The sequence below is a fragment of the Rhinolophus ferrumequinum genome, chromosome 7, assembly GCF_004115265.2.
Source record: "Rhinolophus ferrumequinum isolate MPI-CBG mRhiFer1 chromosome 7, mRhiFer1_v1.p, whole genome shotgun sequence".
In the NCBI taxonomy this organism is placed as follows: Eukaryota; Metazoa; Chordata; class Mammalia; order Chiroptera; family Rhinolophidae; genus Rhinolophus; species Rhinolophus ferrumequinum.
In genome coordinates this window covers 93,054,719-93,072,602 of record NC_046290.1, presented here as the reverse complement: position 1 = coordinate 93,072,602, position 17,884 = coordinate 93,054,719, and the positions used below count along the sequence as shown (strand labels likewise).

The 17,884-nt window shown below is 50.8% G+C and overlaps 2 protein-coding genes across 5 annotated transcripts in view; one reads left to right on the top strand and one right to left on the bottom strand.

The window, feature by feature from the left end:
• FKBP6 (FKBP prolyl isomerase family member 6 (inactive)) overlaps nt 1–845 on the bottom strand; it is a 32,498-nt gene extending 31,653 nt beyond the window's left edge. The window contains exons 1-2 of the mRNA XM_033110035.1: nt 683–845; nt 136–225 (exon numbers count right to left, since the gene is read on the bottom strand). Coding sequence (XP_032965926.1) covers nt 136–225; nt 683–845 — 253 coding nt within the window. The remainder of the gene's footprint in view (nt 1–135; nt 226–682) is intronic.
• A 4,681-nt stretch (nt 846–5,526) lies between these two features.
• On the top strand, nt 5,527–13,513 carry TRIM50 (tripartite motif containing 50). Of its 4 annotated transcripts, XM_033109833.1 has the most exons (7): nt 5,527–5,626; nt 6,406–6,816; nt 9,837–9,932; nt 10,844–11,074; nt 11,193–11,215; nt 11,595–11,719; nt 12,566–13,513. In XM_033109833.1, the coding sequence occupies exons 2-7, from the start codon at nt 6,418–6,420 to the stop codon at nt 13,153–13,155; spliced, it is 1,464 nt and encodes a 487-aa protein (XP_032965724.1). In that variant the 5' UTR covers nt 5,527–5,626; nt 6,406–6,417; the 3' UTR covers nt 13,156–13,513. The 4 variants fall into 4 exon arrangements, with proteins under 4 accessions (XP_032965724.1, XP_032965726.1, XP_032965725.1 ...); XM_033109835.1 differs by lacking the exon at nt 5,527–5,626 and having other exon boundaries at nt 6,221–6,816; nt 10,889–11,074; XM_033109834.1 differs by lacking the exon at nt 5,527–5,626 and having other exon boundaries at nt 6,221–6,816; nt 11,196–11,215.
• Nucleotides 13,514–17,884: the final 4,371 nt, after the last annotated feature.

Below are 17,884 nucleotides of genomic sequence, written 5' to 3'. Positions count from 1 at the left end.
GTTTAGCAATACCCAGCCTCAGAAAAAACCAACTCAAAGAATCTGTGTTCTGGACAGTTTTCCAGTCTTAGGGCATCGTCCCTCATCAATTCCCCCAAACAAGCCCTTCTTTTCCAGCTCCTAATCTGAACTTACCCTCTCCAAGTTTCATTAGCCGAGGAGTTTTCCTAAAGCAATTAGAATCAAAAGGCTTGTCCATGTGCTCCAGGTATCCAGAATATTTCACTAGGGCCACAGAAAACAGACATAGGGTGAGAAAAATGGACCAAGAATAACTTCACCTCTAACAACATCACGTCTCTTTAATTATTACACAAAAACTATACAATCAGATGCACTCTTCTGCTCCATTCCCTGAGTGATAGGAACAAATCTCTGCTTAACATTTGGATACCTGCCCTTTGGCTCTGGGGTTTAGGAGCTTGGCTGATGGGCCTGGTAGTGTCCCTTGCTCACAGTGGTGTCATGCAAAGGGGATACGAGTTTCCTAGCTTTCCCGTAAAATTCCAATTCTATCAAAGCATGTTCTACCTGATAAAAATGCTAGTTTTTTGTTTTGTTTTTTTTAACATATCCTCTCCTCGCCCCCAAAGTGTAGTAAAACGCTTGCTACCCTCGTGACCACCAGTCCTCACATCGCCAGCTTCCCGAGGACAGATGGCACTGAGTCCGCGGGCAATACCTAGCACCGAAGCATCCGGTGTCACCAGCTCGCCAGCGCCTTCTCGGACAACGTCCTTCAGCACGCCCCGGTCCCCGGAAATGTCCAGCATCCACTGACTTAACCTTTGGTACGGAGACTTGTGGGGAATGAAACACAGGACCTCAGAGCCCTCAGATTGCATCCCGACTCCGCCACCCCGGCTCCCGACTCACCAGCGCCAGGGCCCTCACCTGGCCCGGGGTGCCGTCCCCTCGTGGGACTCCCCGGGGTCGGAGCTCTCCCCACCATGTCCGCGCAGATGAACCCTAAGCCTCACCGCCCTCCGCCTGTCAGCAACTCCGCAGATTCCCGAAGGCGGCGACCCAACCGCCCCCTTTTACCCGGCCTTCCTCCTCTGACGGCGGCATTCCGTTCGGCGGGCCCGCGGAGAAGCTCATCCCTCTGTTCCAACCGCGCAAACGACACTCAGGCCCACAGAAGGAGCGGCGGCGCACGTGACGGGCGTGAGTTGCACGCCGGGGCACGTGGCGGGGACCCAGAGAACGTGGTGCAGCGTGTGGTGACGTAGGTGGGGGAAGGCGTGAGGGGCGGACAAGCTGGGGGTGAGGAGTAGCTGTGGGGCCTGTGATTGGGGGAGGGGGCACGTGGTAGGGCACGTGGCCAGAGCACGCAGGTGGGACAGGATCCAGAATGGCGTGCTGCTGGAGGGGTCTGGCCTGGCAGTAGTGGGTTATTGCCACCTTCCTTCCTTCTCCTTTACTTTTACGAGTTTAGGCCGATATAGGCCTTTAAAGTCAAACTCATCAGTTCCTGAGAAAACAAGGTGATGTCTCTCACTTTCCCTTCACAAAATCTGCTCCACCTGCGCCTGGCCTCCTAGTGCAAAGGAAGAATGGGCCTGGATTCCAGCCCTTCCGGCGTGTTCCCTGGGGCTTATTCCCTGGGGCTTATTCCCTGGGTCCTTGCGCTCTTGCCTGCTCAAGGACTTTGGGTAACCCCTGTCTCCTGCACTAATCTTGCCTTGACCACTGGATCATTTCCTTCAGCTCATATGTGTCTGAAAATCTCCTACCATGAAACAAACAAGCCTCCCTGGGGATTACTTCATAGGTTGTGTAGATGTCTGACCACTGCTAGTGCAAAACAATATTTAAAGAAGGGAAAACTGTATTAAAAGTGTGATACTCAATATATACCGAAAACAAAAGATGAATACAAGTCACGTTTGACTTCTGCAATGACAAGAGGTGCTCAAAGTGGTTACCATCAGCGTCCAGATGCTTCTGACTACGGTGAACTACTGCTTGAGCAACGTTGACCAAAGTGGCCACTTGTGTACATTTTTTTGTCATCCCCGGTATATATGATGTAAAGTACAGCATAGGGAATATAGTCGATGGTACTGTAACAGCTATGTAGGATGTCGGAGGGGTAGTAGACTTGGGAGGTTATCACTTTGTGAGGGGGGTAAATGTCTAATCATTATGTTGTTTTGTACACCTGAAACTAATTTAAAAATAAAAGAATTAAAACAAATGAACCTCCCTTTGTCCCACATCTCCCTCCTGTTATAGGTGGCCCCACTCCTACTCTTCTCAGAAAAGCTTCTCAAAAGAGTTGCTGCAAAGGCTTTTTCATCTACTCTGTTTCCACTTCCTCACCCTCCATTTTCTCTTCAACCCACTTTAATATATCACTTTCCCCTGCTCTGGGCCACCTAGACAGCTCTTGTTGCCAAATCCATCAGACACACCTCTTTGTCCTCAGATTACTGGACTCTTGTCAGCATTTGACAAAGTTGACCTCTCCGACCTTTAAATGCTCCTTTCTCTTGGCATCTGTATTCATTTTCTATCACTATCACGACAGATTACCACAAACCTAGCTGTTTAAAGCAGCACCTATTTATTCTCTCACAGTTCTGTAGGTTAGCGGTGACATTGGGCTGACTGGGCTGAAATCAAAGCATCAGCCTGACTGAAAGCTTGGGGGGAAAATCCACTTCAGAGCTCGTTCAGATTGTTGGCAAATCCAGATCCTTGCAGCTTTAAGCCTGATGTCCCCACGTCCTTGCTGGCTGTCAGCTGGGGGCCACCCTTAGCTCTTAGGGGCCTCTTTCCCGTCCTTGCACATGGGCCCCGACATGTCAGTCAGCAACAACGTGCTGAATCCTTCTCGTGCTTGGAATCCTCTTACTTTCTTTTTTGTAGCATCTCTCTGACTCCAGCTGGAGAAAATTCTCTGCCATTAAGGGGTCATGTGATTAAATTGGACCCACCCGGATAATTCAGGTCTATGACCGTGAATACATATTCAAAGTCACTTGTGCCAGGGAAGGTAACACTCACAGAATCCGGGAGTTATGCCGTGGATATCTTTGGGGAACCATTCTGTTTCCCAGAGCTTCCTAGTCACGATGTTCCTCCCAGCTCACTGGCTGTTTCTTCTCAGTCATCGTCCGTTTCCTGACCTCTCAACATCAGTAAACTCAGGGCCATCCTTGGACCCCTGCCCTTCTCTATTTTCAATTCCTTAGAGATCCCAGCCATTCCTACTGGTTTAAATATGTGATTGTGGGGACAGAGCCAGGAGTGCAGTTTCCAGGCTCTCGGCCTCAAGTGGAAAGGTGCTGGATCCGGTAGTAAATTAGTAAATGACCATCAACTGTGATTGCATGGCCATCGGCTGTAACCGGTTGGCCAATTGGCCACTGATATAACTGCCATGATTGCGTTGGTTGGTTGGCAGGCAGAGAAGTGGACAGCGGATTGCAGATCGTGTGGATCCTACTTCGTGTGTCTCGCCTGGCCGCCAGTGAGACTAGTGGTATGACTCCCCTATCTATGGCTCCGTTGGAGTTCCTTTCTAGCCTCACCATATCCTGCGTATATGTAGGTGGTACATTCCTGGCCAGCCTAGGGTCTCCCAAGTGCTGGGGCTCCAGGTGCCTGTGTCCAGCTGCCTTTCTCAGTGGTTCTCAGAGAGTAGTCAGTCCCCAGACCAGCAGCATTGGTGCTTGGTGCAAATGCAATTCTTGGGCCTATCCCTATATTCCTGAATCCGAAACTCTGGGGCCAGAGCCTAGAAATTTGTGTTTCAACAAGATTTCCAGATGATTCTGTTGTTTGCTGAAGTCTGCAGATCACGGGGCTACTCAGTTCCTCCATCTGGATGGTCTCAGGCATCTGACTCTGGATCCCCGTTCTACTTTGTTCCCCTCAGTGTTCTCTGTACGGCATCAGTGTCACCATCCAGCCACCCTAGTGTTCAAGCTACTGTTACCCATTATCTACACAGCAGCTAGAGTGATCTTTTAAAAATATAAATCAGATGGTATTCCCTTGCCTTAAAACTCTCCGATAGCATCCACTGCCCTTGAAATAAAATCCAAAACTTTGCTCTAGTCTACAGAATCGTCTTTTCCCTCTCTGGCCACATCTTCTGAGGTTCCCTCTCCCTTACTACATCCCAGCTACCCAGGGCTCCTCTCTAGTGTATCCCACAAATATTGAGTGCTTTCCAGCCTCAGGGCCTTTGCACTTGCTGACCCATTCCCTGCTCTACCATCCTGTATCCTTTCAATTGGCTGGCTTCTGTATATCCTTCAGGTCTCAGTTCAACCATCCCTTCTTGAAGACATTGCCCTGCCCCTTGCTAAAGCGCTCCTCACACAGCCTGTCACCCGACCCCCCTTTCTCACTGCACTGTTTACTTCCTACACTGTATTTAACGCTATTATATTAACTTGTTTATTTACGACCTCACTCCAGTCCTATCCCCATACATCATAAACTCCAAAAGGACGGACATCTTGTCTTGTTCTTTAATATATTCGTAATACCCAGCTCAATGCTTGACACATTGCAGGTTCTCAATAAATATTTCTTGAATTAACAAATAAAATTAGCTTTCTACCTGCCTACACCAGACCTTAGTCTTGCTTGCCACTGGGGTGGAGACCTCTCCCGCTGGCAGACATGGGGGTTGTGTTCCAGATCTCCTTGTTTTCTAACACTCCTGGAGAGCCTCTCCCATTCCTGTCCTTTCCAATCAATCATTCCCCTCCACACCCCGGGATATGTATAGTACATTATGATTTGTATATTATATATACAGCATATATATTAATAGTATATTATTAATTGTATAACAAAATGTCTTTGAACTTCTAAACCTTTGAAAGTCTTCATATAAAAAAGTTCCTAATACAATAATACTGAGTAAAGAAGTTAGACACGAAAAAAGTATATGCTCTGTGATTCTGTTCATTTGAAATTCAAAACTAGGGGTGGCCTGTTAGCTCAGTTGGTCAGAGCTCGGTGCTCTTAACAACAAGGTTGCCGGTTCGAACCCCACATGAGCCACTGTGAGCTGCTCCCTCCACAACTAGATTGAAACAACTGCTTGACTTGGAGCTGATGGGTCCTAGAAAAACACACTTAAATAAATAAAATGTTAAAAAAAAGAAATTCAAAACCAGACCACAGTAATCTATGGGTCATGAGCCATGATAGTGGCTATTCTTGTTAGAGGTTCTGACGGGGTGGGGCAGCATGAGGGAGGCTTCTCGGTACTAGAAATGTGTTCTGTATCTTGATCTAGAGAGTGAGTATCCATATAAAGGGTACATCAAGTGCGTGGTTAAGATTTGTGCACTTTTTAGAAGTTATACCCCAATTAAAAAATCTCAATAAGTAAATTAAAATCTTTTAAAAGGAGAGAGAGATTCGGGAAGGTTGTGTCAGAGCCCAGCCGTTCCCGTTTGGGGCCTGGACCGCGGGAATGGGCCCCGTCTCTCTGGCTCCGCCCCTTCGCCTTGCCTGGCCAAAGCAAGCACCTGAATGTTAGTTATCAGAGCCTGCCCAGGAGAGACTGCCTCCCCCGTCCCGTGATGCGGCCCAGTTTCCACCTGATTCTGGGTGACCTTGAGGACATGAGGGTGTTGCTGGGAAAGGGGAGCAGGTAAGGGGCAGAGACTCGGGGATACAGCAGGCATCCAGCTGCAATCCTCAGGTCTCCACTCCTGCTATCCCATCCTGGGGCGAAGAGGCCAAGCCAATCGGGTCATTGATGTTGATTTGAGGGTGAGACGCCAGGTAGTTCCCTGCAAGGGCTCTTCTTGGGTTTGCTGCCCACTTTTGCTTGGTGCTCCTTCTCTCGCAGAGCGGATCCGTTTTCACAGAACGGGGTGGGACATCAAGATACAGCTCTCCTCAGTCCCCGACTCTCCGAAAGAGTGTCATTCTGAGACAGAACTCTGCTTACAATGACCTGGGAGTGTCTATTGTAAACACAGATTTCTGGGGCTCTCTGGAAAGGTGTGAAGGGGTGGTTCAGGAATCTCTATTACAACCGTTTCCAACAGTTGCTTGCCAGTTTGAACGCTGATCTAGAGGGTGGGAAGGACCTTTGCTTGTTTTTGCTGTCGGATTCTAGGTCAGGACTCCTGCTGTGGCTGGAGCTTCCATTCCTTGTGTCACTCCAAATGACCCTGCAGATGGCACATTTCATGTTTACCTCCAAGTCTGAGTAAAAATGTAGAATCATATATCTCTAAGTGACCATTTTTTTCGTGTAAGCCCTTTGTTTTAAAGATGGGAAATGACTCAAAGTCATAAGGGGTCAGAACTGGCATCCAGCACGAGTCCATAAGGCCCTCTTAATTTCCAGCGGTCCTTCCTCAGGATTTGGGGGCAGAGGGAGTGGAGGGAGGAGGCTCAGGAAGGCACCCTGTGTTCCAGCCCGCACCGTGGATGGCGTGGCGGCTGTGCGTGCAAGAGCTGGAGGACCGCCTTCAATGCCCCATCTGCCTCGAGGTCTTCAAGGAGCCCCTAATGCTGCAGTGCGGCCACTCCTACTGCAAAGGCTGCCTGGTGTCCCTGTCCCGCCACCTGGACTCCGGGCTGCGCTGCCCCGTGTGCCGACAGGAGGTGGATGGCAGCAGCTCCCCGCCCAACGTCTCCCTGGCGCGGGTGATCGAAGCCCTGCGGCTCCCGGAGGACCCAGAGCCCAAAGTCTGCGCGCAGCACCGGAACCCGCTCAGTCTCTTCTGCGAGAAGGACCAGGAGCTCATCTGCGGCCTCTGCGGCCTGTTGGGCTCCCACCAGCACCACCGGGTCACGCCCGTCTCCACCGTCTACAGCCGTATGAAGGTGGGCAGCGAGGCTGTTGGGGGATGGGGAGCCGGGCCACCCCGGGGGCTCAGGGAGCCCAGCGCCTGCGCTCTCTGGCGCCCTCGCTCGGCACAGAAGGGTGCCGAGCCAAGACGCGAGTTCCCTCCAGCCCTGTCCTGCAGCAGAACTCCGGAGCATGCATTCATCCATCACGTTCTGAGCAGGTGCTGGGGATTATAGCAGTAAGCGTGGTGGAGAGCCCCCTGCGTCACGTGCTGGCCCTTTCCCTGCTTTATGTATTCTTCTTCGTAGCCCTCACTCGTTTCTTGAGCGCTCTCGGTACTGCACTCGCAGACACGAGGACAGGGACTTTGTTTTGTTCCCTGGGGTATTTCTGTGCCTGGCATGTAGTAAATGCTCAAAATATGTTTGGGGAATCAACGGATTCCTGCTCTCCTGGACCTTTGCCTGAGGTCTAGCAGATCGTCATTTAAGATAAATAATAATAAGAACAACAGTGATACCATCTTAGGTTAATACATTGATCTAAGTTTCATGAAGGGTGGGGTTATTATTGTGTTTTGCAAATAGGGAGAGTGAGGCTCAGAGAAGGTAAGGATCAAGCCAAAGTCAGACGGCTTGTTAGTGGCAGAGCTGGGTCTCAAACCAAGACCAGTTTTCTTTCCACTGTTAACGGATCAGGAAAGGGCAGGAAGGGTCTTGGAAGTGAATTGTTATAGGTATCCTAGTCTGGTGTTTGAGGGGGGTGGGGCATAAAGGTGAGGAATGACAAAATACAGGTGAGGGGGCTAGTTAAAGGAAGAGCATCCAGAGCAGCAGGCAGAGGGGCCCCCTGTGAGCTGGTCCAGTGGTTTCCTGCCTGAGTGCTCTGGGCAGCATTTCTTTGCTCCTTCAATCCTGGAAGACAAGTAGGACTCGTGCACAGGGCCAGCCAGATCGTCCGCCAGCCCCTCCTACCCACAAAGGTTTACTGGGCATCTAATCTGTGCTAGGCACTGAGCTAGTGCTCATGGTACAGTCGTGGGCAAGAGGTTCACTTGCCCTGGGGGAGCTCACAGTCTGGGGGTCTGACAGTCTCGTGTGTTGGGTGCTGCTGTCAAAGTTAAATACTGGCAATGGTGAGACTACCTGGAACATGGCTCCTGCATGGTCTCAGGTAGTCAGGGGAGGTTTCCTGGAGGAAGTGGACTGCTAAGCTGAGACTTGAACCACAAGGAGGACATGATAGAAAAAGAAGGGTGGAAAAGCATTCCAAGTATAAAGCTAGCACATGCAAAAGACCAGGAGACAAACAGCACGGCACATTTGAGGATTTATAAGTCATTTCGTTAAGCTCAAGGGAGAGTAAGGTGGGAGCCAGATGGGGCAGGTGAAGTAAGCAGGGGCTGAGTCATGGAAAGGACTGTGTGACACATAATGGCATTTGTAGTTTATTCAAAGAACCATGGTGGTCTTGGTGGGGTGGGCACTGGAGGGTTTTAAGCAGGGTTGTGGTGTAGCCCTGTCCCTCTGCTGGAGAGTGAGGCTGAGGAGAAGAGACTGGGAGTAATCTGCATGTGGGTGGTAAGTGAAGCCACAGGAGTGGAAAGCGCCCACCAGGAGAGTCAGCAGAGTGATAAGGAAAGACACTGATAATATCCCAAGGAGCACCAGGGTTTGAGATTTGGGTAGAGAGAGAAAACCCCAAAAAGGGGACAGAAAGAATCAACAGAGGGAGCGGGAACACTGGCTGAATATAGCCTCCTGGAAATCAGAGGAATGGAGCATTTTAATGAGAGCAAGCCAACATGTGCAATGTCTGCTGAGGACTGAAAAGAGTCTGTCAGCGTTAGCAGTAAGAATCGATTACTTTGGCAAGAGTAGTTTTAGGGGAGTGTGGAAGGAGGAAGCCCAGTCGCCGTACAAGGAAATCACAGCTGCATTTTATTGGCAGACAGCTGCCTAGGAGAAAAGGAAAGACTTGGGAAGTTGATCGTTATTTCTGACTAGGAGCCAGGGCCCAGCTTGGGTCTTGGTTTTGGAAATGGGTTTTCGTGATCCCAAGACTCTTCTGTGTGATGCGACTAAATCACGTTCCTTTATCAGATATTGATTGAGATCTTGTGCTACTTTATTTTCATAATTCAGTTTCCTGTCACTATTGCTGAGAAAAAACTAGTCCCATCCCTCTCTGCCTCGGGAGGATTACGGTTGGAACACCTTTCTTGGACCGCTGTGACATCTGATGCCTCCTTATCCAGAGCAAAAACTCTGTGTGTTCATTTTCCCCTCACTGGCTTTATCCTTTACCCAGCACCCTTCCTGAAAGGCTCTTGCAGCTGACTTCTGCTTAGGAACTATCTAAGCCAGAATCTGTACCTTCCATGGGCATAAACCTGCAGGGCCCTGCTCAAGTAGGGCAGCCAGATGGTGGTCTAAGTGGACCCTAAGGCTAGGGCAGATTTGGGGCCAGGGCAGCCCACGAGAAGTCAGTTTACTTCGTCCTTGGACGGCCCCAAATCTAGGCTGGGCCCAAGCCTGCGAGGGATCGATTCAGGTCTCTGTAGGGTGTGGGGACTCACCAGGTATAACCTGGGTGACCACAGGCACGTGGGGGCTGCCTTTTTGTGATGACCCTTGATCAAAGGCCCACTAATTCTGGACCTCCTGGTGACTGGAGAGTTTGGTACCCTACGGGCAGCATTCCACGCAGGGAGCACTAGCTTCAGACTCGCAATCGCCCGTCTTGGGTGTTGTGTGGTGACTTCCGGGTGGCTGTCACAACATTTAGCACCTCTCTCCATGTCTTGGAGAGAGACGACACGGAGAACCTCTTCTGCCTTGGCAGTTCCTACCATCAGTGTGAGATATTCTTGAATAGTCTTAACTATTTTGAGGTCAAGGGCACTTGGGTAGCTCTGGTCCCTATCCTGGTTCCACTGGGAGTGCTAGTGGCCATTGGGAGGCTCCCTAAAAGGGGAAGGCCCCTGGCAGACCCCAGGGAGCCGAGAGAGTGAAGGGTTCAGCCACCACTGACGGCCGTGGCACGCTGCCCCCAGGAGGAGCTTGCGGGCCTCATCTCCGACCTGAAGCAGGAGGAGAAGAAGGTGGAGGAGCACATCGCCAAGCTGGTGAACAACAGGACCCGGATTGTCGTGAGTGCCCTTTCCCTCTGTCCCTACCCTGGGACTGGCCACCTTCCCTTTCCTGCAGAGCCCAGTTCTAATTTGTCCTTCACATGAATCCATGCCTTCCATACAAAGCCAGAATTCAAAGCATTCCAGGGCAAGGTGTGGAAGGCACAAATCCTCTCGGGGGAATTCAACCCAGTTGTCAGGACTGTCTCCAAGTTGGCTTGTGTCCCGCGTGTCCTTGGGACTGAGATAACCCAGAAACTAAGTCCCAGAGGTAAACAGCCTAAAGCGAGGGCATGACTCGCCTGCCTCCTGCCTCCTGTGTCCGCTTGACCTTGGCAGTCTCTGTGCTGCCCGCCCGTTCGGTACCCCACAGGCACGGGAAGGCCAGAGCCCTCCTTGGCTGTCTGCTTTCCTCAGGGAGAGGCACACGAGCTGGGAGCGTGTGGAGCCCGGGCCGTGCAGATGGTTGTGAAGTGGGCGTAGGAGCCCTGTATCCCCTAAGCACCCCTCACCCTTAAGAGGGAGGCAGCATTATCCCTCCTGATGGAGACAGAACTCAGGATCACACAGGAATCCTGGCTATTTCACTCCAAAGTCTGCTCTCCAGGGAACTTTCAGACTTGTTTCGGTTGTAGAACCCTGTGACAAAGCAAAATCCTACTTGCACACTTAATAGGTAACACAGGGAAAAGCAGAGCCACTGCTTTGAAGTGGGAAGTGGGGGCCCTGCCACTGTTGCCCACCCCCACGGCCCTCCTGGGACCCCCAGGCACAGTGTGAACACTGAGCAGGAGGCAGTCCTGGGACTCAGGTGCCAGGACCAGCCTAGTCAGGAAGGCCCAAGCTGCTAGGCTCTGGGGACACGGAGGTCCATCATGGCCAGGTGGCTCCGCTGTGGCTCTGGCCGTGACAGGCCCTCCATGTCCCAGAACGAGTCCGATGTCTTCAGCTGGGTGATCCGCCGTGAGTTCCAGGAGCTGCACCACCTGGTGGACGAGGAGAAGGCCCGCTGCCTGGAGGGGCTGGAGGGGCACACCCGTGGCCTCATGGCCTCCCTGGATATGCAGCTGGAGCAGGCCCGGGGCACGCGGGAGCGGCTGGTCCAAGCCGAGCGTGTGCTGGAGCAGTTTGGTAACGAGAGTCACCACGAGTTCATCCGGGTGAGTGGATAAGGGAGTGTCCCCATGCCAAGGCCCCAGGGCCCCAAGAGCCTCCCTTTCCTAATGGCTTCTGCACAGCCTCTGCCATGCCCTAACCCACCTTTCTCTTGTCTTCCAGAAGTACCACTCCATGGCCTCCAGGTAATAACCTGGGAGGGAGCTCTCTGGTGGCTGCAGGCACAGGCATCTCCTCCCTTCAGTTTCACCTCGGGCGCAGCTGCCCACATCTGGCTGTGTACTGGGCCCAGGGAAAGCAGAGATGAAATCATGTTGCTGCCTTCAGGGATTTCGTAGACTAGTGGGGGGTGGACAGTGAACTATAGTTACGTCACTCTGGGTACCAGAACAACAGAAGGTCACACAAGCTACAGAAATAACACAGAGGAGGAGGGAGATTGGCAAAGACAGTATATGGGTAGGAGGGCTGAGAAGGGAGAGCACGGGGTTGCCAGGTGAGCAGTGTCACATGAAAGGACAAAGTAGTGTGCAGATGGTCATCACCACAAACTCTTGCCCCCAGAGCAGAGCTCCAGCAGGCCCGGCCCTTGGAGGGCGTGTTCAGTCCCATCTCCTTCAAACCAGGCCTCCACCAGGCCGACATCAAGCTGACCGTATGGAAAAGGCTGTTCCGCAAGGTTCTGCCAGGTGAGACCCCCACCCATCCTCCTTCCTGAGGGCTGCTGGTGTAAGGTGCAGAGAACTGCAAGGGAGGCTTTCCTCGGCTAGTGGTGAGAGCACGGGAGTGGGGTTCCACCGAACAGCTTGGGTTGGTTCAAGCTCAGCTCCATTTCTTGCTAACCAGGGCGAATAGTTTCATTTCTGAGCCTCAGTTCCCTCATCTGTAAAGAGGGGCTATATATACTTTGGTGCTTATAAATGTAGCTATTGCTCTGTCAAAAAATAACTCAAAACCATTTAATTAACTCCTTCATTACTGGACATTAAGGGAGCTCAATCAATAGACTGATTTCAACCAACAGAGACAAAAACAGGGTTTATATGAGAAACAAGGAGAGAAAAAAACCAGATAATCTCTGAACCGTGAATGTTGTTTGCACACTTTTGGTATAAACTGATTAGCTGGCAGCTAGCGAAGAGCCAGTTGGTATGTTTGTCCTTGAATAGGCTGCTTGGGTATCCAAGAAAACAACTGCAGTTGTTACGGATTTTCCGAAAACGTGGGGAGTGTAGCTGTGGGGCTTAGGCTGTCCTCCAGGACCTCCCGTCAGCACCTGTGCCTTAGGCAGGCCTGCACCACGTCCGTGGCTCGCAGCTATTTGTTTTTCCCACCCTCCAGGCACATTCATTTATTCAGCAGACATCCTTACGGTCCTGCTCTGTGCCTGGGCCCTTCTCGGCGCTGTGGAAATAGAGACAAGGACAATATAGTTCCTCTCCTGAGCAGCTCAGGGCCTCCGATCGGCTTCCCTTGGGGCAGGGTCTGCTGCCTTCTGTGTGGCTGGCAAACACGCCTTCTCTGATCTTTCCTAGCTCCGGAGTCTCTCAAGCTGGACCCTGCCACTGCCCACCCTCTCCTGGAGCTCTCTAAGGGCAACACGGTGGTACAGTGTGGGCTCCTGGCCCAGCGATGCGCCAACCAGCCTGAGCGCTTCGACTACAGTACTTGTGTCCTGGCCAGCCGGGGCTTCTCCTGCGGCCGCCACTACTGGGAGGTGGTGGTGGGCAGCAAGAGCGACTGGCGCCTGGGGGTCATCAAGGGCACAGCCAGTCGCAAGGGCAAGCTGAACAAGTCCCCAGAGCATGGCGTGTGGCTCATTGGCCTGAAGGAGGGCCGGCTGTATGAGGCCTTTGGCTGCCCCAGGGTGCCCCTGCCCGTGGCTGGCCACCCCCACCGCATTGGGGTCTATTTGCACTATGAGCAGGGAGGGCTCACCTTCTTTGATGCTGACCGCCCGGATGACCTACGGCCGCTCTACACCTTCCAGGCTGACTTCCAGGGCAAGCTCTATCCCATTCTGGACACATGCTGGCATGAAAGGGGCAGCAACTCACTGCCCTTGGTGCTGCCCCCACCCAGTGGGCCCGGCCACCTCACACCCCCACAGCCCACCACGCTGTAGGGGAGCCCAGGGGCTGCCAGACCACAGGCCCCTCCCCACTGGGCACAGGCACTTGAGGCCAGCAAGCAGAGGTGACGTCTTTACTGTTTGGAAAGGTCCTCATGCCTGTGTGTCCCTAGAAACATTTAAAGATAGGGAGAAAAGGGCCACATTCCCTTCCCTGTCAGCCAGGATATGTTTTTTAACCTATTGTCAGGTTATTCACCTGCTTACTAACCAGCAGAACTAGGCTTCAGTGTCCAGGGGTCCAGCTGGGCTTCCCTTGCTCCCTCCTGACCATGCTGTCTGCTTGCTTACTCTTCTGAGGGTGGAAACGTCCCCTGCGTAGTTTTCCCTTATCATTGTGAACTTACAATAACTTTAAGGACAATAAATTTCACATTCTTTCTCTTTAAATGATTTGCAAACATTAGTTGCTGTACATACACACTGCTTTATGCTTGGGTCTTTAAAAGAAGCTCCAACCTCTGGTGGGGCCAGACTGGGCTTCTACCCGTTGCCCATTGATCTATGGTTAGAGTCACATCGACCAGCCCATCATGTTTCTGTCCTTAAAGATCTCTCTTGACGTCCCTGACCCTTAGATGAGATGGAAATGACACTGTGTCACAGCAGAAGCAAGTAGGGGCCAGACCGGGATGCAGCCCGTCTCTGAAGGCTGCCGGGCACATGGGGATGGGCCCATGTCTGTTCACGGTGAGCCTGCCCCCGTCCACAGCTGATGGTGTCCACGCCAGATGAAGGCCGGGCAGCTGAATTCTCTCCCATGAATCTGAAAATTGGAAGAGAGAGAATGGTGGGGGCCGAGTCACCTGAGACCTGATGCTTTAGAGAGAAGCTCTCCAGCTTTGTACCACTGAGGTCTGTGGAGCCGCCTAAGAGCCTTCCATGGGGCAGAGCTCTGCCTCTGTGCCGTTGGCACGTATCCACATGGGCCACACGGGCAAAGGCCTGACCCTCAGCCCATCTGAGGAATGAGAGAGGATGGGAGGCTTGTGAGGTGCGACCTCAAGGCCACGTCCGCTTCCTTGCCCCGTGGGAGACTGTCAGGCTTTCCACCCCGCCTTCCTCTGAGTAGAGCTGCAGACTCTAAAACAACTTAACAGAGTCTAGAACTGGCTCCTCAGCAGAGGGAATCCCACCACTCGTGTTGCAGTCATCAGCTAATTTCCATGTCATCCTTTTTGGTGTGTGCAACAGTGCCTACGTGGAGCCGGCACCTTTGGCTAACCTTCCTTCTGCAGTCTGGCAGTAAGAAACTGCATCAAACGGAGTATGTTGTATCGTTACCGGCTGAATCTGTTGGGCCTTGGCCTTGGTTGCTGTGTGGTTGACCTGGTTTTTGGTTTCACAGCTCTTCCTTCAATCCTAGGACTGGGCTGAAGAGTGGCGGCCCTCTGTAGGTCCACTCTCCCCCCTTCTCCATCCTGCTCTGTGTCCTGTGTCCTGGAGGGCTGGCCAGATGGAAGGCAAGACCCTCTAGCTTCCTGTTGAGCTCAGCTGATGTGGGACTGGCAGGAGATCTGAGGGCAGGACAGGGAGTTTGAGGTATTTATTTTCCTGGTTTCCTGCCTGCTGGGCTATGGGTTAGCAGCTTCTCGGCAGTAGACTCCCAGCAGGTGGCCCTCCCCTTCTGTTCCTCTCCCCTTGCTCCTCAGGCCCGGTGGAGAACAGTGCTGTTGCGAGCCCTGAGTACTGTACCACCTCTGGTAAGTTCCCGTAACTCTGACCAGTCCCTTTTTAAAACTGTCATCAACTACTAGTTTGTGTCCACCGTTCTGCCTCCAGCTAGACACAGTGGCATTCCTCCGCACCCCTTTAACAGCACCCCCGTTTGTTTGGCTAGCCACTTAGTGTTTGTGCTTGCAACCAAAAGACCTTAACTAGTACACATCCAATATGGAGAAGGCAGAGGAAAGAGCAGTTCATTCTTCATGTGGACTTAGCATGCAAGCAGAAAGAAGTGGAATATAAGGAGAGGAGAAGAGCCTTAGGGGTCTAGTCCACAGAGGGATGCTGCAACTGGAGCTGGACCTGGAGGGTGGGGGCTGGACCAGGGAGGACCATTGGCGCTACTGCAGTGCATATTAACTTTGTTCTGTAGTAATGACAGTGTGGGAGGGGGTGAACATGCCCAGGGGGAAATATCAGACTGATGGAAAGGAGGACAGAAGATGGAACACCAGACCCTAAGGAGCAGCTTACACAAGGCTGCCGAGGAACTTAGAAACGGTCAGAGAAATGGGAGCCAGCAGGAGAGGTCATGGAAGCCAAAGCCTGACAACAAAGGTGTGCTCAGCAGTGCCACGAAACCAGATTCAGCAGGAAAGGCCTAAGGAATATGAAGAAGTTCTTGGTGGTCGTGGAGGGAGTTACTTTAGTGGAGTCGGGTGGATGACAGATTGCAGGGAGTTCAATAACAGCATGTGATGAGGAGTAAAGGCAATGACTGCTGATTCTCATTTTTTAAAGTTTGATGCTGAAGGGAAGAAGAGAACCGGGTCATGCGTTTCAGAGGCGGTGGGATTAAAAAAAGGTATTTTTAGGATAGAGGAGATGCTAAAACAGTGCTGTCCAATAGAAATATATGAGCAAAACAAGTTTAAATTCTCGAATTGTCACAGTTAAGAAATTAAATGAAACAGGTCACCTAGGTGCCCAGATCTTGGTTTCTAATATCATCCTCTAATAAAAAGAACTAGGGCTCCTTGGAGAAATGGCTGATTCTAGGACTAGAACAGGAAATACACAGATGAGCTTTCAGTATCCCGTAGTGCCAGAATGGAAGGAAGTGCTCAAAAACAAACAAACACAGAAAAACCCTACAATAGTAGCCTGTCAAAGGGACACAGAAGCCGACTGAAAGCATTCCAAGTGGCCAAAATGGGAACAATTCAGACAACAAAATAAAGTAGTACTGAATTGTAACCCAAAATATAAAATAAATATCCATTAATCCATATCAATATCGATAAATGACTAATTAAATAAGTGGGGTAGAAGAGACAAATCTGTGCAGAATTGCAAGTAATTTATGTAGCTACTTCAACCTCAACAAGGGGGACTATAAACCCCGACTCCTTAAGTGTGGGCTTCGCATAGTGACTTCTTTCCAGGGAGGGCAATGGGATAAAGTAGCTTTACAGTAGAGAAACCTGACAAACACGACCTCAACTTGGTGATCAAGGTTAACATCCACAGTGATGTCATGTTGATTCTATGTGCCCTTGATATGTTGAGAATGGCACTGTATCTGTGGTGTGTGTCTCCCCAAAACCCATGCTACTCTAATCATGAGAAAAACATCAGACACATTCCAATAGAAGGACATTCTACAAAACACTAATCAGGACTCCTCAAAACCATCAAGGTCATCAAAAAGAAGGAAAATCTGAGAAACTATTACAGCCAAGAGAAGCCTAAGGAGGCATGACAAGTGAATGTAATGTGGTATCTTAAATGAGATTCTGGGACAGGAAAAGGACATTGGGTGAAAACTAAGGACATCTGAAGAAACTGTGGACTTGTATCAATATGGGTGCACCTGTTACCTACTCACCTGGAGGAAGGGGGATTGTTTTGGGATGGGTCAAGTCCAGCACAACTGGTTGTCGAGCACCCCATCAATTTGTGCTCCATTCCTTCCTGCACTCATTTAACAGACACTTATTAGGTCCTTAGTGTGAGGGACCCTGGCATAGGAGGTAAAGACAGATGAGCACTAAGACAGACAAGGGTTTGCCCTCACGGAGCTAGCTGGGGAGGCAGAGAATAAGGCACCATTGCATATGTAACAGGCGCTATGAAGGAAAAAGAGATGATGTGATTGGATGAGGGGGCGAGGGGGGCTTCCACCAGATCACTTATGAATGAACCTAGAGCTACACAAGGAGTTGGTTAAACCTTCAGACAACGCAGCAATTTTAATGTAGACTAGATAGAGTCCACCGTCTTGCAAAACGCTTGCCAACCTGTTGTCAGCCATGCAAGACTAGATAGGCTGGAGTAGTCGAGTCCACGGAAGCCTGTCTACTTAAATGTTTCAGATACAAGTATACTGGGTTTATTCAACCCATCAGAAATCACCTGAGCGCTGGGGACACAGAGACAAATACTACACAACCCCTGTCCTCCCAGAGGTCAAGCTGGGGAACCGGTCCTATCAGTCAATCAATCATTACAATGAATACACGAAGGGCGAACCCTTCAGAATCAAAGTGAGAGCCCTTCCTCACATCATGTGCCAAACAGAATTCTCAACGGATTAAAGATTTAAGTATGAAAAGATGAAGCTGTAGTGATTTTTACATTGTAGGGCTGTGAAGGGGTTTCCAAACATGACACCAAAGGCAGAAACTAGGAAAAGATTCAAAAAACGAAAACACGACGTTGTCCAAAGGAACTCTTAACCACATTACAAAGCAACAATGGGGAAAAAAATGACAATACCTAAAACAAGAGTATATGATGCTAATACATAACGGGCACTAAGAGTGAGATGGTATATGAGTGAGCGAAAGACATTAATATGTTGTCATAACAAAAGAAATGAAAATGACCAGTAAACGTAAGACATTCAACCTCAATAACAGAAGTTAAATTAAAACACCATTAAATCCCATTGTTTGCCTATGAGATCGGGAGAGACTGAAAGAAAAAAGTGAAGAGCTTCCAAGAAGTGCAGAAATGCGCTCTCAAGGTCGGCCTCCTGCCCTAGCAGGAGCGTGAA